At 36.2% G+C, this 23,895-nt stretch overlaps 1 protein-coding gene across 7 annotated transcripts in view; it reads right to left on the bottom strand.

Moving 5' to 3' along the window:
• The window catches only part of QKI (QKI, KH domain containing RNA binding), a 142,334-nt gene that overhangs the window by 68,598 nt on the left and 49,841 nt on the right, over positions 1-23,895 (bottom strand). For all 7 annotated transcript variants that reach the window (XM_059082960.2, XM_059082959.2, XM_067011127.1 and 4 more), the window contains exon 3: positions 23,331-23,447. In XM_059082960.2, coding sequence (XP_058938943.1) covers positions 23,331-23,447 — 117 coding nt within the window. The remainder of the gene's footprint in view (positions 1-23,330; positions 23,448-23,895) is intronic.

Raw genomic sequence — 23,895 nt, 5'->3', positions numbered from 1 at the left:
TGTTCCCTCCCTGTTGGTCATTTGGCCTGAGGCAACCCAACACTGCAAGCCTACCTGGGCTCTTTGGTGGGGCTAATGGTGAACTCTGGGAGGGCTCACGCCAAGGAGTACTTTCCTGAACTTTTGCTGCCAGTGTCCTTGTCCCCACGGTGAGCCACAGCCACCCCCCACCTCTGCAGGAGACCCTCCAACACAAGCAGGTAGGTCTGGTTCAGTCTCCTATGGGGTCACTGCTCCTTCCCCTGGGTCCTGATGCACACAATACTTTATGTGCGCTCTCCACCAGTGGAGCCTCTGTTTCCCCCAGTCCTGTCGAAGTCTTGCAATCAAATCCCGCTATCCTTCAAAGTCTGATTCTCTAGGAATTCCTCCTCCTGTTGCCAGACCCCCAGGTTGGGAAGCCTGACGTGGGGCTCAGAACCTTCACTCTAGTGGGTGGACTTCTGTGGTATATGTGTTCTCCTGTTTGTGAGTCACCCACCCAGCAGTTATGGGATTTGATTTTTACTGTGATTGCGCCCCTCCTACCATCTCATTGTGGCTTCTCCTTTGTCTCTGGATGTGCCATTGCGTTTTTTGGTGAGTTCCAGTGCCTTCCTGTCAATGATCATTCAGCAGTTACTTGTGATTTGGTGCTCTCGCAAGAGGGAATGAGCACACGTCCTTCTCCTCTGCCATCTTGAGCCAATCTCCCATGAATTTTCAAAGAAACATCTTTTATTTTAATCATCAAAGTAATACTCTGTACATTTTCTATTTATTAAATTTTGCTTTGATCCACTTCACTGTTATTTCTAGATCCTTAAGTCTAAATGTACCTCATATTTACGGCCAACCCGTAGTTTTAATTTCTGGCTAATTCCCAGGGCTCAATTCCATTGTGACTAAAGAACATACTGTGAATAACTTCAGACTTCCAAACTTTCCTGAGGCTTTCTTTATTGGCCCAACACAGTTATTCGGCAAAATGTTTTGAATAACTTCAGACTTCCAAACTTTCCTGAGGCTTTCTTTATTGGCCCAACACAGTTATTCGGCAAAATGTTCCACATGCACTTTAAATGAATGAATTATGGCACTGTTGGGTGCAATGTTCTTTTTTTGTTAATTAGGTCAAGTCTGCTAGCTGTGTTGTTCAGATCCTCTATATTCAATTGAGTTTGCTTATTCTACCAGTTATTTAGAGTTATGCTAAAATTATGATTGTGGGTGTTTTTCTTTCAGTTCTGGTCATTTTTACTTTATGTATTTTCAAGCTATGCTACTTGGTATATGCAAATTTAAAATCACGATCTCTTCTTGTTAGACTCACCTTTCATATAACTTAAAATTTTCTATATAAGCAATCAGAAAGTATGGAAACAGAGTTTCACATCTTTCCAGTCTGTATGCCTTTTCTTTTTCTTGTCTTACTGCACTTGCTAAGACCATCCTTTGTTACAACTTGGAATAGAAGTAATGAAAGCAAACATCTTTGCCTTGTCTATGATCTTAGGAGAAATGCATTGAGTCTTCGTGTTGAGTATGATGTTGCTATAAGTATTTTCACATTTGGTCTTTATCAAATTGAGGAAGTTCCCTTCTATTTTTAGTTTGCTACATGGTTTTCTCATGAAAGTGTATTGACTTTTGTTCAATATTTTTAATGCATCTCTTGAAATAATCATACAGCTTTTTACTATATTTATTGATATGATGAATTACACTGATCAATTCACAGATGTTAAACTAATTTTGCATTGCCAAGATATATCCCATATATCACTGAACTCAACATGCTAAAATTTTATTTAGAATTTCTGCATCTATGAGGAATATTGATCTTTATTTTCTTTTTGTGGTGGTATCATGGTATGCTAGTAATTACCAATTTACGGTAAAGTTAAAATGAAGTATTCCCTTCTCATATCTTTTATGAAAAGGCTTCATATAGGATTAATAATATTTCTTTCTTCAAGTTTGATAAAATTCATTAGTGTGAGTACCTAGGCTTTACACTTTCTTTGTGGGGAAATTTTAAATTATAAATTCAGCCTCTTTAATCAGTATAGGGCTATCCAAATTTCTGTCACTTCTTGGTAGTAATAATTTGTGTTTTTCAAAGACTTTTCATTTAAGTTGTCAAATTTATTGGCTGAACGTTGCTCATAATATTCCCTTAAAAGTTTCCTAATATTTGTAGGATCTTTAGTGATATCCCCTGTTTTATTACAGATACTGGTAGTTAGTGTCTTCTCTTTTGTTCTGGATCAGTCTACCTGTAGTTTTATCTATTTTATTAATATTTATTTTATTTTTTAAAAACACATGTTTTAGTTTGGTTTTTTTCTATTGCCCATTTTCTATTTCAGTAATTTATCTTCTTACTTTTATTATCTTCTTTCTACCTACCTTGGGTTTAGTTTGCTGTATTTTTAAAATTTTAATGAGGTAGAAAATGAGATAACTGAAGTTTTTAAAATACAAACTTTTATAGATATAAATTCCCTGCAAATACTGCTTTAGTTTGATATCACAAATTTTATGTTGTATTTTCATTATCATTTAGTTACAAATTTTTTCTAGTTTCTCTAGTGACATCTCTTGACCAATGGATTATACAGACATGCATTCAATATCCAAATATTTGGGATTTAATTCCATTTTGGTCAGAGCTCATCTCCTATATAATTTCAATCTTTTCCATCTTATGGCTTACCATATGGTTATCCTGGTGAATGCACATGTGCACTTGAAAAAAAAAAAGTGAATTCTTCAGTTGTCACGGGTAGTGTTTTATAAACACCAATGAGGTCAAGGTGGCTGATAATTCAGAACTGCAAACGTTCTTAGGTGCCAAGTCTGGTCCCAGTTCAGATCTTTAGCTGAGATCCTTTAAGTCTGTTTTGCACATGTGTGTTTCAGGGGTCAGCTGGAATTTGGGATTCCTTCTCAAAGAAGAGTAAACCACATATAATGTAGAACACTCAATTGGCTGAGAGTATTTTGATACAGTGTTATGATAATTGAGAAACACATTATGTAAGCGTGTGTTCCACTAGACTAGCATTCATTGGCTGAGAGTACATGACAGCAGGCAGAGCACAGAAAAACATAAACTGGAAGTTTACTTTAATACATTTATAAGTAATTTTTTAAAAGAAAAATATTTCAGAGACGAACAACATTAAAAGAAATGACACTGAGTAGAGCAGCATCAAACAGCATACACAGGATGTACATAGGCTTGCACATCCTTTACATGCATTACCTGTAATCTCCCTACAGTGGTCCTTAGTAGTTATTAATTATCCAAATTACACTGATCAAAGACCCAAGTTAGGAACGTTAATTGATACCAAACAAACTAACAGGTAATTTACTGATCTGACGATAAGGAAACTAAAAAAACCAAAAAAACAAAAAAACAGAGCTTTAAACTTGTGTTAGATTTAGAAGTTCAAACAAGTTAAAACATACAGAGCTTTAATTGATAATCAGTGGCTACTAAACTTCCAAATTAAGAATATTAAGACTATCTCTCTTAATTAATAACCCATTTATGAGGCAGCATGAGATCATAAAATAAGATGTTAAAGTCTATAAAAGGATATACGGTACATCTTGGAGTAAATAGTTTTTTATTCTATTTATTTTCCATTTACCAAACACAAAGCTGCCAACAAGCAGCTGGAAAAAGTAAAATTAATTTTATTTACCTCATGTCTTCCCAATAGATAACAGAGGGCATTATAGCTGCTTTAATACACATTTTAATTGAGTGCTGTCACTGGTAGGAAGAAAAGTGTGGAACCAGTGCTTTCCATATCAAACAAAGCAAGTAATTAACAGTCATTTTGGCACAATCCCTTATCACCAAAATACACAAAGGATGCTAAGTTCTCTCAAAGTCAATGCTCTGTTACCAAAAAGCAGAGCTGGTGTTTCAGGGTCATATTCGCTTTTTTATTACACAAGCATACATTTACTGCTCAGTGAGACACCTATAATTAAACACAAGAAGCCTATAATGCTAATATTCAGGCTAGCCTGCATGTTAGGGGTTCCCCCCCACTCCCCATACAGATGATTGCCTTTCATTTTAGAGTTTCAAGTAGCTACAGTTCACTTGGTTTTGATTACATAGCAATTAGATATGCAAATACATAAGATCCAGTAAAATACTTTTTCAAACATCAGATTGTGAGCAATCAGGCCTATTCTCTTCCCTTGTATATACAAGCAGCTCATTAAACAACTATTGTCTAAAAAACATCTCTGCCTCAAATGCCTTGGGGTTTTTTTTTTTAATGTTAAAATCATTCAAAACATATCCTTGGAATGAATAAATCTCTCTTGGCAGCCTAGTTCATGTGTATATATGCCAGAGCTGGGTGGGAAAGCATGGTAAGTGACCAAAGGAAAGAACATAGCCTAATTCACATTGTCTGTTTAGAGTTACTTCAAGACTTGTCAAGAAAAATTTTTAAATATACTATTTAAAACTTTCTGTTAAATGACACCTATTATTCCTAAATATTTCAACCACTTGATTGAGAAACTATTTTCATCTTACTTAGTAGGTTTACATTATAAGCTATATGCAAGTGTTACTATGGAGAAGAATCATGCATATTGGGGAGAGGGAAAAGATTTACACTTCAAGAAGATCAAAAATTGTTACCTATGTCTCAGTGTGACTTGAGAAAGTAAAATAGCCACTGATGTTCTTGCGAAATATACTCACATATTCTCTCTACCCAGGCAATTAATTTTACTTACAGGTTTTAAATTACAACTTTGCTTCTTAACCTTAAGTCCTATTCGACTAACTTATAAAGTGCTTGTTGGCTGTCTTTCTCTTTTTTTCTCTATTTTGTAATTTAAGTCATGTGTCAGTTGTTTATATTTAAGTAAATTTTTTAAGTGTTTCTTCTGCATTTTCTATTTGATGCTCCTGTACTTCGGAAATTTCAAGAAACTGGCTGACTAAAATTCTGTGGTAAGAACAACATAATTTTTTAATGGGCATTAATTATATCCACACTTCACTGAGGAAATCAGAAATATAACTGCAGTAGCCCACCTTCGAGTCCCTTGCTTCAACTCCTATCACCGTCCGTATACACATCCCTTTACAACCCACTCTCCAACGGCTTCAGGTCATGCCACACTGCTTAAAACCCTCCATTGCCCTCCAGCTGCTCTTGCAATAAAATCCAGACTCCTTCCCCTGCCTGCATGGAAGGATCTCTCCCACCTCATCTCCCACTCTTTTCCACCCACGCTGACCTGGCTATTCCTCAGACAATCTAAGGTCATTCCTCTCTGAGTGCTTTACACTTACTCTCATTTTACCCTCTTGTCACAAGATAGATGTCACCTCTGCCCACAGCCCTGACTTGGACGCCCTAGTTAGAAGCATTCCACACTGATCATACTTATTACACCATTTGATGCTATTCTCTTCATGGTACTTATCACCATCTCATACTGTAGTGTTCATTTACTTACCTGTTTATTTTCTGTCTTCCTCTCTATTTGTGCTCCACAGGAACAACCTCCCAGCTTTGTGTGTGGCCCAGAGTAGGGAATCAAAAAATACTTATTAAATTATTTAATAAATTTTGAAAGGTAGAAGAAATAATTTTCTAGACAGAAAAAAACATGTGAATAAATGTATGTAGGGGCAATCAGGAATGGTCTGGTTGTTCAGAAGGTTAGGGGATGGAACTGAAAACATAGACGAGACTGGAAAATAACATTGTGTGAAGGAGATAATAGACTTGGTTGTATTACACTGCCATTTAAGGTTAAATTAAATGTACACTGTTGGTGATGGTAATGAAACAAGACCATATGATGTGTGAGCTTGGTGATGCCACCACCACTGCTTCTCAGACTTTTCATCCAGCCTGGCACTTATGTCACAATGGGTCCTGGTCTTCCTTGACAGCTTGACGAATTGTTTTTCATCTAATCACTCCATCAAAGGAGAATTGCTCAAAAATGGTCACTGACAGTATTCATACCTTCCACTGCCAATAAAACTCACTTTCTATGTCCAGATTAGGTTTTACTTATCATTGGCCTATTCATATACTGCAAATTGGTCCAAAATAAATCGTATATCTAGGTATCATGGATAAAAGTTAAGAGCTCGGTCACTAGCACATTTCTAGATTATTTTTAATTCTTCCTATAATGAGTTTAAAGAGTTTTTCAGAAAGGGAAAAAGCACTGAAATCACTGATTCCTGAGTGAATGAGTATAACTAAATACATACTGTATCAATGGCAATGGAAGGAAAGACCTAAAAAAACAAAATCAGCATCCTTAGAACCTGGTTTATGTTCCAAGAGGTAAATGTACAAAACCTGCCAAACATTCACAATCATCTCTTAAGTACTTTTAATAATAGAAATTTACTTCCTCAAAATAATCAATGACAGGAAAAAACAAAAAAAGAAGAATTCCAAATTAAAAGGGGAAGAGAGGGAAGGGAAATGAGGGACAGGAACAAAGAAGACCGAGGGCACTAAAGTGGTAAATGTCAAAAATTGGTGAATGAGGTGAAAGGCATATGGGGTGTGGGGAGGGTTCTTTATACGCTTTTTGCAGTTCTTCTGTAAATTTACAGTTACTTCAAACTATAAAATACAAAGCTAGAAACAGGAATAATTTGTTCCTAACTGCTTATTTCTCCGCATTTTCTGTATAAGTTTGCTCTGCCTAAGGCAGCATGACCGGACAGAACTCTTGAGCAACAATGACAGTGGCTTGCATCCACTGTCCAAAAGGGTGGCCACTTGTCACAGGCCCTCCTGAGCACTTCAACGTGACTGCGTGACTGAGCAAGCTCAACTGTTCTCTCGTTCAGTTTTCATTTCATTCTCCATATACAGCCAATGGCTACCCTACTGGACAGAGCACAGGTCTAGGCATTTCACTTGAAAAGAAATGTACAGACTAAGACTAGTTTAGTGAGAAATGACGATATGCTTTTGGGTATACCTTAAAGCAAGTTCAATTAAACAAGCCTGGGGCAAGCTAGGGAGATTAGGGATGGCGAGCATCCTGAACTCAGTCCGCCTGCCGATGCAGGGGACGCGGGTTCGTGCCCCGGTCCGGGAGGATCCCACATGCCGCGGAGCGGCTGGGCCCGTGAGCCACGGCCGCTGAGCCTGCGCGTCCGGAGCCTGTGCTCCGCAACGGGAGAGGCCACAGCAGTGAGAGGCCCGCGTACCAAAAAAAAAAAAAAAAAAAAAAAAAAAAAAAAAAAAAAAAAAAAAAAAAAAAAAAAAAAAGCCTCTATCAGAGATCTGATCAGGATAACATTTATTTCCTGCCAAATGATTTCTGCTCTCATGCCAAATATATAAAATGTTTTTGTTTTTTTTTTTTAATTTAGAACTCTTCTACCAGTTAGTTCTACACATGTATAATGTTCTAAACACAAATTCATGTACTGTTTTCCATGGTGACTTCATTATTTTCTTGTGATAATTATAACTTGCTATAAAAACTACATTTTTAAAAACCTTAAGTCCTAAACCATCACATTTGTGATGTGAGATGCTTCTAAACAACTACGATTACCTCCTGAGTTTTTAAAATATATGAAAAATCTGAACAAATGCTTAAGACAGCCTCGACACAAAAATCTTATGCTCTCTTATATCAACAAGTAAAAAGAAAAGTGCCCTGTACACAATGGGAATTCTAAAAGTTAATAGGTAAAATTATTTTTTTGTATAAATTATCTACACAGCTTAAATAATCAAATAAAAAAGTTTATAGTAACTAAAGGTAAATCAGGTAATGGAAACAGGACATTTAACTGCTTGGCAATGGGTGAGAAGAACCTTTATTTTATTTCGTGACATAGAGTACTACAACCTTGCATATACCTCGACAGAAAGACACACATATATATAAACATACTAACAAGATATTAGTAATAACAAAAAAATTGACTTTAGTAGATATTATGCATATTACCTGAGGGGAAAAAGAACAGTTAAGAGATGACTGCAGAGGTCTAGGCAAAAAATAATGAGAGCACAGATTTAGACCATGGTGGTGAGGAGGCACCTGTGGGAACTCAGAAGATACTGAGCTGCACAGTTGTGCAAATCTGTTAAATGACTGACTGAGGGTAGAATGGACTCAAGGATATCTCCCAAGTGGTTATGTTTTGTTTCTTTTAACCACAGCTGCTGGTAAGAGTAAACTAATAAAGAACAAGAATCAAATCCTATAAATAAGCAAGGGATCAAGTACCAGAGCGCAGAATGATCCTCTGATGTACACGTCTTCCACAATTTATTTTCTCCAAGTAAACAGAAATCACTTCTCACTCTAAGGGCAGCTCTTTGAAACAGACATATTAAAAGCAACATTTTAATTTTCTATCAAAACTTTCATAAGGCCACAGTATCATTCCATAACAACAAATCTCAGACAGCCAGCATACAAGGAGATTTAAGAACAATGCTAATGTTTTGTGGAAGAAAGCTGAACAAACACCAAAACAATGCCCCAAATCTAAGGGGGACTAAGTAATTTGTCATCCAAATCAGGGTACTTTGAAAGTGAAAGGAGATACTAATAATTACGCCTAGACAATAAGTACAGCTGAAACCATACTGGGCAAACCAAACCTTAGTGTTGCCCTTCCAAAGAGCTATACTGAGAAGAAAAACTTCAAAATATGAAGGTAATTATGGTTTAGAAACACTATACCTTTGCTTAGGCAAACAAACATTATTTACTCTTACTTTTCCTAGATCATTTGGTAACAAATATAGCACACCTGGACAAATTAGAACTAACTGCCTAGGCAAATTCTTACCTATACAATCAGAGCAAATTTTTCCAAAAACTAAACCACTGGACAAAAAAATTCCTCAAAAAGTTAGAAAGAATATTTGCTACTCAATTAAGAACTTCAAAAATTCTAATTTTACGTTTTTCACATATTGAAAAAAAGACAACTGTCAAAAGTGATTAAAATTTAAGTCATTAAAATTATTTTAAAAGCAAAATAACTGAAAATGTGAAATTTGCAATCTTACCCGACAGAATGAAATAATTTATAAAAGAATGTAAGATTTAACTGAATAAATAAAATCATAATGAAAACAGAAAATAGCAAATATCTACACAAACTACTGAGGAATGTAAAAGTCTCTGATACTAAAGACAGAATCCAAAAAAACCACAATAAAATATAGTTTGACTGTTCGGGTCATAATTTCTTTATGTAAAATAATTATAAGCAAAATTAAAAGGCAAACCATTCCTTCCTTCAACACGTATTTTCTTGGTACCAACTACGTGGCAGGTACTTACAGCTCTACCACTGAGGACAGGGCAGTGAACAAAACAGACAGCACTCTGCTCTCATCACCAAACACACACACCCTTAATGGGGGAAGATAAATAATAATAAACAGGTGAAGCATGTCCGGGGTGATAATGGAAGCAAAAGGGTAAGAAAGCAGTGTGGCAAGGCATCAGGATTTGCTGTTTTGGGGCAGAGTGACTACAGAAGGTTTCTCTGAAAATGTGAAATTGAACAGAAATCTGAAAAGTGGAGACTGAGTTACAAAAAGATACCAGGGGAAGAGGATTCCAGGTGAGGGACCAGCAAGACCAAAGCCCTACAAGGAGAGCATCAGCATGCTGAAGGAATGGAAAGGTGGGACCTCAGTCACAGAGGTGGCAAAGAGAAGCCTGGAAGGCAGCTAGACACAAGACCAAGCAGGGCCTTGTTAGCCACAGTAAAGAGCTGACTCTTACTGAACACATAAAAATATACTGCAGGATTATTCTTTAAAAATCACTCTGGGGCTTCCTTAGTGGCGCAGTGGTTGAGGGCCCGCCTGCCGATGCAGGGGACACGGGTTCGTGCCCCGGTCCGGGAGGATCCCACATGCCGCCGAGAGGCTGGGCCCGTGAGCCATGGCTGCTGAGCCTGCGCATCCGGAGCCTGTGCTCCGCAACGGGAGAGGCCCGTACACCGGAAAAAAAAAAAAAAAAAAAAAAAATCACTCTGGTTGCCAGAGGGAGGCAGAGAGGAAGAGTGGAGAGAAGGAGATCAAAAGACTACTGAGGAAAATCACAATGTAATAATGAAACTCCTGCACTCAGCCTGGGTTCAAATCCTGAGTAAGCAACTCACTAGCGAGGTGAAGAGAACCTCTTCTATGTCTCCGCTTCCTCATGGATAAAATCAGAAAAACAACAGTAGCTACCTCATAGGGCTGTTGGGGAATTAATGAGTGAATTCCCGAGGAGCAATGAGAGAGCAGCCCTAAGTCACCGCACGTGCTCAGTGTGTGGCACTCTCACCACCCCCAGCAACCCATCACTGCTGTCACCAGCCACCCCGCCCCACTCAACCCAGTCCACATGTAAGTAGGCAGTCCAGAATTCAGCGGACACTTTAGCCTAACTCCACACGGGGAGTAGGGGGAAGAGTTATTTTTTTGGGGGGGAGGGGCAAAATTTTGTTGGCAAAAGGATATTTACGAAGTTGCAAAGTATTTCCCTTAGATTAGTTATTCATTTAAATGGGGGAAAAGTATCTCTACAATGAAAAAATATGATTGATGCCATTTTAACCAAAGGATGAAACTTAATATCATCAATATGGGGCAAACTAATATTATGTGCTGAGGACACAACATTTAAAAAAACAAACAAAAAACCCCCCAAACAAAACAAAACAAAAAATCCTTGCCAAAAATGCAAGAACGAAAACAAGTTACTAGTCAGAAATTAATCTTTTTAGTTACAAAGGTGAAATGATACAGAACTTCCTTCACATCAGAATATGAAAAATAACAGTATTTTCTATGTGAACTGATTAGTAATCTGTATTTAGAATACTTTATAGGTATCTGAATTCAGCAAAAGCTTAAGTTGAAAACTTATTAAGACCTTTTAAGTTCTTAATTAATCAACTGGCCAAGTTGTTAGGAGCAGTCCTAACTATCTGCTACAATTTCTATTTGCTCTTTTCTAAGTAACGTATAATGCACAAAATGAAGAATCAGTTTTGACTTTTTTGGACCCAAAGACTCTGGCCCTATGACAATTCCTGATTTAAAAAAATAATTTAGCCAGACTCAACAAGAAAAAAAGGGAGAAGACTCAAATCAATAGAATTAGAAATGAAAAAGGAGAAGTAACAACTGACACTGCAGAAATACAAAAGATTATTAGAGATTACTACAAGCAACTGTATGCCAATAAAATGGACAACCTGGAAGAAATGGACAAATTCTTAGAAATGCACAACCTGCCGAGACTGAACCAGGAAGAAATAGAAAATATGAAAAGACCAATCACAAGCACTGAAATTGAAACTATGATTAAAAATCTTCCAACAAACAAATGCTCAGGACCAGATGGCTTCACAGGCGAATTCTATCAAACATTTAGAGAAGAACTAACACCTATCCTTCTCAACTCTTCCAAAAGACAGCAGAGGGAGGAAAACTCCCAAACTCATTCTATGAGACCACAATAACCCTGATACCAAAACCACACAAAGACGTCACAAAGAAAGAAAACTACAGGCCAATATCACTGATGAACATAGATGCAAAAATCCTCAACAAAATACTATCAAATAGAATCCAACAGCACATTAAAAGGATCATACACCATGATCAAGTGGGGTTTATCCCAGGAATGCAAGGATTCTTCAATATATGCAAATCAATCAACATGATACACCATATCAACAAACTGAAGGAGAAAAACCATATCATCATCTCAATAGCAGAGAAAGCTTTTGACAAAATTCAACACCCATTTATGATAAAAACCCTGCAGAAAGTAGGCATAGAGGGAACTTTCCTCAACATAATAAAGGCCATATATGACAAACCCACAGCCAGCATCGTTCTCAATGGTGAAAAACTGAAACCATTTCCACTAAGATCAGGAACAAGACAAGGTTGCCCACCCTCACCACTCTTATTCAACCTAGTTTTGGAAGTTCTAGCCACAGCAATCAGAGAAGAAAAAGAAATTAAAGGAATCCAAATCAGAAAAGAAGAAGTAAAGCTGTCACTGTTTGTAGATGACATGATACTATACATAGAGAATCCTAAGGATGCTACCAGAAAACTACTAGAGCTAACCAATGAATTTGGTAAAGTAGCAGGATACAAAATTAATGCACAGAAATCTCTGGCATTCTTACACACTAATGATGAAAAATCTGAGAGTGAAATTAAGAAAACACTCCCATTTACCACTGCAACAAAAAGAATAAAATATCTAGGAATAAACCTACCTAAGGAGACAAAAGACCTGTATGCAGAAAATTATAAGACACTGATGAAAGAAATTAAAGATGATACAAATAGATGGAGAAATATACCATGTTCTTGGATTGTTAGAATCAACACTGTGAAAATGACTCTACTACCCAAAGCAATCTACAGATTCAAAGCAATCCCTATCAAACTACCACTGGCATTTTTTACAGAACTAGAACAAAAAATTTCACAATTTGTATGGACACACAAAAGACCCCGAATAGCCAAAGCAATCTTGAGCAAGAAAAACCAAGCTGGAGGAATCAGGCTCCCTGACTTCAGACTACACTACAAGGCTACAGTAATCAAGACAGTATGGTACTAGCACAAAAACAGAAATATAGATCAATGGAACAGGATAGAAAGCCCAGAGATAAACCCACACACATATGGTCACCTTATCTTTGATAAAAGAGGGAAGGATATACAGTGGAGAAAAGACAGCCTCTTCAATAAGTGGTGCTGGGAAAACTGGACAGCTACCTGTAAAAGTATGAAATTAGAACACTCCCTAACACCACACACAAAAATAAACTCAAAATGGGTTAAAGACCTAAATGTAAGGCCAGACACTATCAAACTCTTAGAGGAAAACATAGGCAGAACACTCTATGACATCAATCACAGCAAGATCCTTTTTGACCCATCTCCTAGAGAAATGGAAATAAAAACAAAAATAAACAAATGGGATCTAATGAAACTTAAAAGCTTTTGCACAGCAAAGGATACCATAAACAAGACCAAAAGACAACCCCCAGAATGGGAGAAAATATTTGCAAATGAAGCAACTGACAAAGGATTAATATCCAAAATTTATAAGCAACTCAGGCAGCTCAATAACAAAAAAACAAACAACCCAATCCAAAAATGGGCAGAAGAACTAAATAGACATTTCTCCAAAGAGGATAAACAGATTGCCAACAAACACATGAAAGAATGCTCAACATCATTAATCATTAGAGAAATGCAAATCAAAACTACAATGAGATATCTCACACCGGTCAGACTGGCCATCATCAAAAACTCTAGAAACAGTAAATGCTGGATTGGGTGCGGAGAAGAGGGAACACTCTTGCACTGCTGGAGGGAATGTAAATTGATACAGCCACTATGGAGAACAGTATGGAGGTTCCTTAAAAAACTACAAATAGAACTACCATACGACCCAGCAATCCCACTACTGGGCATATACCCTGAGAAAACCATAATTCAAAAAGACTCATGTACCAAAATGTTCATTGCAGCTCTATTTACAATAGCCAGGACATGGAAGCAACCTAAGTGACCATCAACAGAGGAATGGATAAAGAAGATGTGACACATATATACAATGGAATATTACTCAGCCATAAAAAGAAATGAAACTGAGTTATTTGTAATGAGGTGGATAGACCTGTCATACAGAGTGAAGTAAGTCAGAAGGAGAAAAACAAATACCGTATGCTAACACATATATATGGAATCTAAGGGAAAAAAATGTCATGAGGAGACTAGGGGTAGGAGGGGAATAAAACACAGACCTACTAGAGCATGGACCTGAGGATATGGGGAGGAGGCAGGGTAAGCTGTGATGAAGTGAGAGAGTGGCATGGACATATATACACTACCAAATGTAAAATAGATAGCTAGTGGGAAGCAGCCGCATAGCACAGGGAGATCAGCTTAGTGTTTTGTGACCACCTAGAGGGGTGCGATAGGGAGGGTGGGAGGGAGGGAGACGCAAGAGGGAAGAGATATGGGAACATATGTATATGCATAACTGATTCACTTTGTTGTAAAGCAGAAACTAACATACCATTGTAAAAGTTATACTCCAATAAAGATGTTTAAAAAAATAATAATAATAACAACTATTTATGTCTTTAAAAGTCAGAGTTAACAATTATACATGATTTAAAATAAAACAATAGCATGTTTTAAAATTCAAAGAGCAACAATATAATTTCTTTAAATTGTTATCTTTCATAACTGAAGGAGAAAAATAAAAGTAGTAGGATAGAATAGTATGGGTCACTAGGCTTATGAAACTGTCTAATAATTTGTCACTAATATAACAGAAAAAAATTTTCCATCAAAGTTCTTGTTAAAGCATTTTGAAAAAGGAAAACAACTGATGCAGCATAATGATAAACACATAAGCAACATTCCACTACTACTTCTGTCCACAGAGAACTGAATCTTCTGAAAGAAAATTTGTTATATATACAACACATTATAAGGTGTTCAAAGATTCCTTAACTAAATTGACTGCAATCCAATCAAGACTGAATTTTAAAAGGCTCATTAACAGCATCTAGTGATAAAATGGACTCTCCCTTTTCACTGAAACTCATGTCTCATTTCATTAGACATGGACAATTAACTCATCTTGGTATTATTAGACCTATGGCAGAGTAATTAGCTTAAGTTTTACAGGTTACTCAAAGACCTACTTTAGTACAGGTTTATTCTCATTGGATCCATCTTTTTATCCCTTCAAGAGTGTCTTAGACAAATTAAAAAAAAACTATACTTTAAATAAGTAGTAGCAGAATTTTTATTTCAAATCTCCCCAATCTTTCTTAGCACTTAATACAGGCAAAGCAATGACTCTATTCTATAAAAATGTACTGAAATACTATCCAATCTGAATTAAACATTTAATTTGTATTGCACTGCTTTATATTCTTCCATCTTAAAACAATGCTAAGTCACTTGAGTCCAAAATGACATGTAACCAGAAACAGAACTAAAAAAGTGAATATTTGAAAACACTCAGAGCAAAAATGAGGGTATGAGAAGAAAGAAGAAAAGTGGGGAGGAGAGGACACCACAGGACTAGTTTCCAGCCCTGAAAAAAACCAGCGGATCATACAGCAAGCTGGTGTTTAAGGCAGAGCTGCTGCCAAGGGTAGCCTGCCAGTAGAGAAATCAAGTGTTTAGGAACTTTTACAGCATTCTGACTGGATAGTTTTGCCTGTTGATATAAAAAGCTTTAAACAGGATTAAAATTATTTTTAAAAATTCTGTTGCTCTGCTAATTTCATTATATTTTACAAAAGAATTGGTCTACGATGAATTAGAATTTTGTTGTAATGTTCTTCTGTGGCAGATAATTTGGAAAGTACTAATTTAAAACTCTTCCAGAAAGGCAGGCCTTCCTTTCTCTTTAAAAAGAAACCAATCGATCACTTTTGAGGCTAAATTCAATGCTATGTCCCATGACATTTAAAAAAAAAAAAGAAAGAAAGAAAAGAAAAGAAAAAAAGCGGAGGAGGACTTAAGTTACTAGGGAATTAGTTTATAGCTAGAGTAGGACACCTTTGAGACATAGGACTGTCACTAAGTATGTCAAAGTCCCTAAGGTTAAGAGATTATTTTGTTTTGAATTCAAAGTAGAATTAGGATCAGAAGATCTAAGTTCCAAAGACAGATTTTCTGAACACAGGGAAGAACTTTCTAAGTAAAGTGTTCTAAGACTTGGTTATTTGTTTGTGGCCTTTGGTCTCTTCTCCCTTCCATCCATCCCTTCAACTGCCAAGTTATCTTTTCAAAACAATATATCATATAACTCCTTACTTTAAAAACATGAGTGCCGATGCACTGCTTTTAGAATAAAAAGAAAAAGTTTTAATATCATATTCAAGGTTCTATTATCCTCAGATCCCAACCTTGTCTCCAATACCACTTCTCCCACTATACCTTATAACTTCCACTGCAGTATGTCAAGCATTAGCATAAGGACACATACTGGTTGATCCTACCTCTGATTTCTAGAATACCATTCCACTCATCTGCCCTGTAAGTTCCTACTCCAGTCCCATCTTCTCTAGCTTTCCCTGAAACCCTCAACCTGTAAAAGAACTCATCACTTCCTCGGCTTCCCACAGCACAATGTGTAACACCTGTTGTGGTATTTACCACACTGCATTAGCCCAGGGTCAATTTAAAATCAGTATCTTGGGGGTAAAAGATAGCTGAGGGCAAAAAATCATAGGCATTCAAAAAATACTTGCTGCCTAAAAAGGTAGTAAGTTAACTATGACAGGAGGTGGTGAAAATCGAGTAACAACCATGTGCAGTACAGGAACTAAAATATCATAGAATTAGATACAGTGTTAGACTTCTTGGCTTTAATAAGGTTCCTTCCAAACCAGATTATACATTACTATAATTTTCATAATCACTCTTCTAAAGCAACTGACCTGTTTTTATAGCTAAATACTACTATTCAAATCAGATACATGGAATTTTCTAAGCACGTAATTTATAAAATTAACATTTTTAAGAGAGAATCCATAAAAATTCCTACTCTCTGATGCACTGAGTCAAAGGTACCAATGGCATGGGTCAGGGCAGGGGGTATTAAGGCAGGGATACAAAGTACAGAGAAAAAGCCCATTCCTCACAGGGTACAGCCTTTCTCAACTGATTCCACAGGGAATCAAGTACTTAATGCCTGGCCTAAGGCATAAATTATATATAATTAACCTCTCCTATCTTTAATGGTACTCGTTATGAACCACTCTCAGTGAAACTGAAGAACTTCTAAGATGAGGAGCCTAGCTGAGAAGGGCTGTGTAAACTAATAGAAAATTACAGCACTTTTCCTCTTGAAAACATTTAAAACAGTAATTAGTTTCTTGGGCCCAACCAGAAGTTTATTACAATATAATGTACCTTAAGACCAGTTATGGTAATACCATTTCAACTATGTCTAACCATTATTCATAAATGGGTTCAATGAGCAAAGAAGAAATATATTTCAAACAATTGTCTAACTGGGAAATCAGAGACGGCTGCATTGCTCATAACAGCAAGGACCTTTTAAAGACACAGAAATATATACTTATGCAACAGCTTCTTTAACAGCACCTTACATGAAAGTTTAACTCTGTTGGGAAACTGGTTCTCACATACATTGCTGAAGTAATGCAAAACAATAATCCCTAAAGAGAAGACTTTAGCACTAGCTAGCAAAACTATATACTGCGATACCACTTCTGGAATTCTATTCCAAAGATAAACTAGCAAGTACACGTAAAGATGTATATAAAAGCTATTCAATACAGCACTCTTCCTATGTGTTACAGCAAAAGCCTAGAAGCAATCTAAATGTCCACTAATAGGAGAATGCTGGACTAACTTATGGTACACAGACACAACGGAATGTGATGAAGTTATTAAAAGGAATAAAGACTGTCTCTATATACTGACAGTAAGTGGCCCAATGATAACTATTAAGTAAAAAACAAACAAAAAAAAAAACCAGGGCAAGGCATAGAAAAGTGTAGAGTATAAAATAATCTATGAAGGGAGAAATTACACACACACACACACACACACACACACACACACACACGCTTATGTAACCGTTCATGTAAAACAAAGAAATGGAAGGATAAACCAAATACCAAAATAAAAAATTTACCCAAACTGCAAGACGGGGGGATAAAAGAGACAGGGATAAAAGCAGGACTTCTCTGAAAATTTCCTATTTTGTAGATTTGATTTTGGAACCATGTAAATATTTTACAAGTAACAGAAAAATAAGAAATTCGTAAAACTAGAAAACCAAGTGTAACAAATGAGCTTAACTGTTTATCCATATGATGGCATAACTGATATATACTGAAAAACTATTGAGTGTTTTAAAAGACAGTAATTTCTCTCTCTAGTGAAACATACCCTAGAAACAGTAAGAATTGGTGAAAAATTGTTTTCACTGACTATACTGTTGGCAGTAGTGTTTGTATTGTTATTCTAAAACTGTTTTATATATTTTAGAATAAAGAAAATCATTTTGTCATTAGGAACCAGCATTTTCAGTGGAAAACAAAATATAGATACAAGATCAATTAAATAAAACACTGTAGTTTTCATTTTAAATGAGAATGAACTTTGTAAAGATACTTATATTCCTGAGTGTGTGTGTGTGTGTGTGTGTACCTATGTATATCTCCTAGCTCTGTCCTGAAAAGGTCTACAAATAATGAGTAACACTAGAACCCATACTGCAGTTTCTAAATACTATTTTTCACTAATAGTCATCAGGGTTCCTTAAAGAAGTGGCTGATCTCTAGTCTGGGGAGGAAATCTTACGATGAGCCTGGACTATTATATATACCAGAAAACAAAGTTACTAGCCCCAAACTACTGGGATTGTGTTAAAGGGACCTGGAAGTGAATTTGAAAAGCCCCCCACTGGTCAAACCACATGATCATCAGTTAAAAACACTTTCCATCTTAGAAACACCTAATAAAATGTGTACAGCTGAAATTATGTCTGCAATTTGCTCCCCCAATCACCTGGCAGGCGGCGGGGGAGGAAGGGTAGGGGGATGTGGTCACACGGGGAAGGAGATGGACAATGCTAACAGTGGGTGATGAATAAACATTGTTCAAAATGCGCCCCGATGAAAGGTGGTTCTTCTGGTTGTTGTTTTTTTTTTTCTTTTTTTTAAGTAAACTATACCTATGCTCCAGGTTGTCAGAAAGCCTAGTACTCAACAAGGATCAATAAAGCAGGCTAAGGGGACTTCCCTGGCAGTCCAGTGGTTAGGACTCTGTGCTCTCATTGCCGAGGGCCCGGGGTTCAATCCCTGGTCAGGGAACTAAGATCCCACAAGCTGCACAGTGTGGCCAAAAACTAAAAATAAATAAATAAATAAATGAAGCAGGCTGTTCGGACCATGTTTGTACGTGATGTTACATCACTGGCTATCACAGCCACTTTAGTATGTCAAACAAAAAACTGTATTAATTTGATTATTTTCCAAGTGTTGACAGAGCAACAACATCTTTCATAAAAATAAAAGTCTAAGCTGCCCCCACAAATCAAGCAAATTTATTTTTGCATATACTATCAATATTGCCTTGAAACATCTTTTAAGTGTGCTTTCTTATCAGCCAGCACAAAGTCTTAGACATTATAAAGCTCAGTGACTTGACAATTAAACTGACATAGGACAGGGTACAAGGCTGCAGGAGAAAATGCCAATTATAAAGCATCATGAATAGTAAAAGATTCACTTTCTATAGCACATGTAAAAGTGTATATAACTGCAGAGAGAACGATCTACAAGAAAACATTGTCAATAACAGTAGTCTCTAGAGTGATAGAATCAGGCGCCTATACTTTTTCCCAGACCACACACACTTTTAAACTTTTCTAAAAATATCACATATTAACTAGTTAAAATATATATGCACCATAAGAAATTAATAGGACTATAAGAGACGTTTAAGAAAAATTTGTAACGTACATGAAAAGTGACATATAAGAAAAGTTATGAAATTCTACCTATGTTTGCAATTACACAATATGCCTCTCTAATAACATTCATAGATCATGGTCCGTACAACACTGCAGTTCCTCAAGAAGTTAGAGGGACAGCTCTTGGAAAGGAGAGACTGTGGTCAAATATATTTGGGAAACAAAGTTAAAAACTGAATTAAAACTTTATTACAGATTGATCTAATTTTAAATTCAAAGCCCATATTCTGAAGAGAATGAATTGCAGAGCTGCATTTCAATGTCCAGCAAGATATATGTTTATACTGAGTGTAGTTACTAGTTAGAAATGAGGGACGAGATAAGTTATTTGACCTCTCTAAGCCTCCATTCCTGTTAGAAGAGTAAAAACTATCTTTTGAGATTGCTAAACGGTCTGAATAAGACACTGCACAGATCATGAAAGTGGTTAATACCATCTGGCCACTGCTATTTGCAGCCCTAGAAGGCCAGCTGATTCCCTGAGTGTATACCCCCGCTTCATGTCAAGCAAAGAGCTCTAACTAGAATTGCTGAGTCTTACTGGAAATTTCCAGAAGACACAACATTTGACTAACCTTGCTTTGATCAACTGTAGACATCTCCCCGGTGAACATTTCTGGGTGGGAGCGGGGAGCAGGAACACAAAGACGGCCCCTTAGTCTCTTATGAAGTCTGAGTGCAGTTCTTGCTCTTAGGCTCCATGAGTTTACCCAGTACCATTCCCCTGGGTATTTTTATACAATGACAATACTGCTGTGCCCATCAACAATGCTGAAGTAATACCAATTGAAGAGAATGAAAATTAAAGTGGCACATTCACTCCCTTATTTAAAACCAACAGCTTAGAATGATACAGCACTGCCTATCTTCCCAAAAGAATTAAAAGCACATAGGATTTATAATTATCTCTATTTATAAAATCTTTTATGGGGCGGGGATAGGGGAGCATCTATGCCTTTCATTTATTACCTAAACATTCATTCCTTTCCCAGATAATTTTTTCCAGTTCCTGCTCCGTGCCAGGTACTCATCAAACACCAGGGAAGTACTCCATAAAACAGACGTGGTATACGCCCTCACTGGGTTTACCAGACTAGCCGTGAAGGATACAAATCAGCGAACAGTATTCCATCATAATACCTTGGACGGTCAGTAAGTTAAGGTTTATTTTCTAGCTTTCTCAGCTTTCACATAAACTGACAACTCTGCAGAAAAGTTTAACGTTTTCCTTTACACACGTGAAATATACCTCAATCGGCCTTATTACTGTATTTCTTTTTGCCTCCACCTATTTGTCATGTTCTTTCTAAAAATAACAGCCAAGCAATGAATGACAGTACCTTCCATTTTGATCTAACTTTTACTAGCATTTTTAAGAACTCAACAGGCGGAGTAACTACAGCATAAACCAAAATGACTTGGTTGACAATTATGGGCAGATTTAAATTAAGATTACAGAAAACACTCTTGGCATTATAAATCTACATATAAATTCTTCACCATAATATCAAATATACGATAGCCATTCAAACTAACTTGATATCCCCTAAGTAAGTATGTTCATCTGTAGCACTTTAATAAAACTAAAAATATAATCTGCAGTCAAAGTTTTGTTGGTGTCTTAATTTATTACTGTTTTCATGCGTTAATCTGTAAACATTTTTTATTTCATTAGACAACAGTACATATTAAAAAAAAATGTGCGAACTGCTTCTATTTGTGCTTAAGAACAAAGTGGACAAGACAGAATATGGATACACCAACCACCAGAGAAACAAAACAGAAAAGCCATCAGAATATGGGATATTCAAAGGTCACAAAGCAACAACAAAAGTACTGTCATTTCCAAAGCGTAAAAAACCGTAGTATTCCCCCCATGATACAATATGAGTTTAAACATAAAATGTACTAACTAATAATGTTAATATAAAATTTATTAAGAATCATTAACATTAATTGATTGATTACTATGTGTCAAAACACTATTCTAAGTGCTTTACAACTGGTTTAATCCTCACAACCATAAGAGAGAAGTGACATCACTACTCCCTCACTACATTATATGGCACAAAGAGACGGAGTAATTTGCTAAAATCACAAAGCTGCTAAGTGATAGAACCAAGATTCAAACAAAAGCAAGATGGTTATAGAGCTTACTCTCTTAACCACTCTAATCTTCTGTCAAAATGATAGCAGAAAAATGTTATTCAGGCTACAAAGTTCAACTTGACCGAAAACAAAACTCACAATGTCTCATTACAGTTCCAAGCTCTAATCCTCAGAGCTGCCTGTGAATGTGTGAGTAGAGTAAGTGGAGAGCCATTGTTACAGAACTAACAGAGGCTGAGGAGAGGGCAAAACAGCTTTGTTAACTGACTGATATTAATAACTTGTTTAACTGATGGATACACTAATCTCTTGGTGAAGATTTATTTGTCCTTCAGTTGTTGAGAGTTCATCTCATTGTCCCTAGGCTATTAAATTAGCATTACTTAATGCAACGCAACCAAAAGTGCAAACAGGGGAACCCGAACTGCATGGTGATACGAGATTGCCACTCAACTGATTCACACAATATGCTTAAATTTTTTTAAGATTCTAATAAAAACAATTATTTTAAATACAACAGCTAAATATGCTTACGGAGAAGCCACATGCTTGCCTCAAAGTATCTTTATACTCAGCTGACAAGAACAGCTTATAATAAGATCTATAGATAATCAATATCATTGATGGCCTCTCCCTCCAACTTAACTACTAAGTCATTATTTGTCTGTAAGGAGAGAAAATGATTGAGATCCAGTCAGCTTATGGGAGAGCTTAAATGAAATGAAGTGAGAAGCTCAAAAAGATGCATATCAGAATGAAGTCAGAATACCTTATAGGTCTGGTGTTCATTCCATAAGCTCCACAAAGTGATTCAATGCACATGCTCTAACATAACAACAACATAACATAACATTACGGGTCTATCATTTGATATCCCTTTCAAGGCAATGTATTCAAAAAACAAACAAACAAACAACAAACTCTTCCTAACAATAAATCTAATCTTTGGCAATCAAAATCTAGGTTATTTTTTAAAATCAGTCAAACATTTTTTACACAGACAGAAATTTCAAAAGTATTCTGCCTCATAGTATCACTGGATAAAAGGAAACAAGGCAAAAAAAACCTTCCTAAAAACAACGTTTGAAGTAGGTAGTTAGGTGTTTATTATACTAGAAAAACAAAAGTGGCAAAAGAAAAAAGCAGAAAGCAGGAACAATACACTTTAAAGTAAAATGTCTAGAAAACTTAAAATCATCACAAAATGTTGGTAAAAACCAAAATGACTCTCATATGGCTAGTTATAAGCCTTTTTTTCCTATGTTTACTAACTCTCCTGATGAGATGACACACATCCAAAGTTATTCATTTGATCCTTCTCATTTAAATCTCATCAAAAGAAACATTTTAGATTTTTCAAAGTTTTAGTTACATCTTTTATATATACAACATTATAGTCTGACTAATTTCCAAAATGGCATTTCTGAAGTGTAAAAACCAAAGTTAATATCATAGACTGACTGATATTAGCTGGCTAAATGAAAAATGATAATCAAAAAGGGAAAATCATGACACCACCTTTAAAAAGTTCAAAAGTTTCTGACATGAAATAATGTATAGTGCTTTAGGGTCTAGATATTTTGTTACTAAAATTGGAAAGTATAAGTAAATTAGTCACATAAAGACCTGCCCCATTTTCAAGGACTTACCTTCTTTTTATCCCTCATTGAGCCTTTGCCTCGGACCATTATCTTACATCCTGTTTCTGCTTCAAGTTGTTTCGCAGTAAGTCCTCTAGGTCCAAGGATTCTCCCAACGAAATTAAACTGGGGGGAAAAAAAAATCACCATATATTATTCACTTAAAGTTATTTTAAAGTATAAATAAATTTACTTTCTTCAGTTAGATTTTTTAAAATATTAAGTTGAAATAAAATCTTACGAATTTCTTGACAAGTTTGGGGGTGAAATTACAGCAGCTCATGTTTAGCTTGAAATTTTCGTATGTATTAATACAAATTATGGATTAGGAACAACAGTATCTAACTAAAACAGGTACTATACTCAATTGCCCAGCAACATGTAATCTAAACCAGAGTATATTAAAGAGGTAGACAAAATCTCAGGTGCCACCCAAGAATGCAAATCCCTTCTACAAAATCCTTTATGACAGAGTTCAGGGAACTGTTCATTATGTTAAATAGTGGTTGCCTTTTCTACAGAAATCCTTGGGGGAGAATTCCTATCTTATTTATCTAAGTTATACTTTCTCCAA

The sequence above is a fragment of the Kogia breviceps genome, chromosome 13 (genome assembly GCF_026419965.1).
Source record: "Kogia breviceps isolate mKogBre1 chromosome 13, mKogBre1 haplotype 1, whole genome shotgun sequence".
Lineage (NCBI taxonomy): Eukaryota > Metazoa > Chordata > Mammalia > Artiodactyla > Physeteridae > Kogia > Kogia breviceps.
The sequence above is the reverse complement of the archived record's forward strand: the minus strand, read 5'-3'. Positions and strand labels throughout refer to the sequence as shown.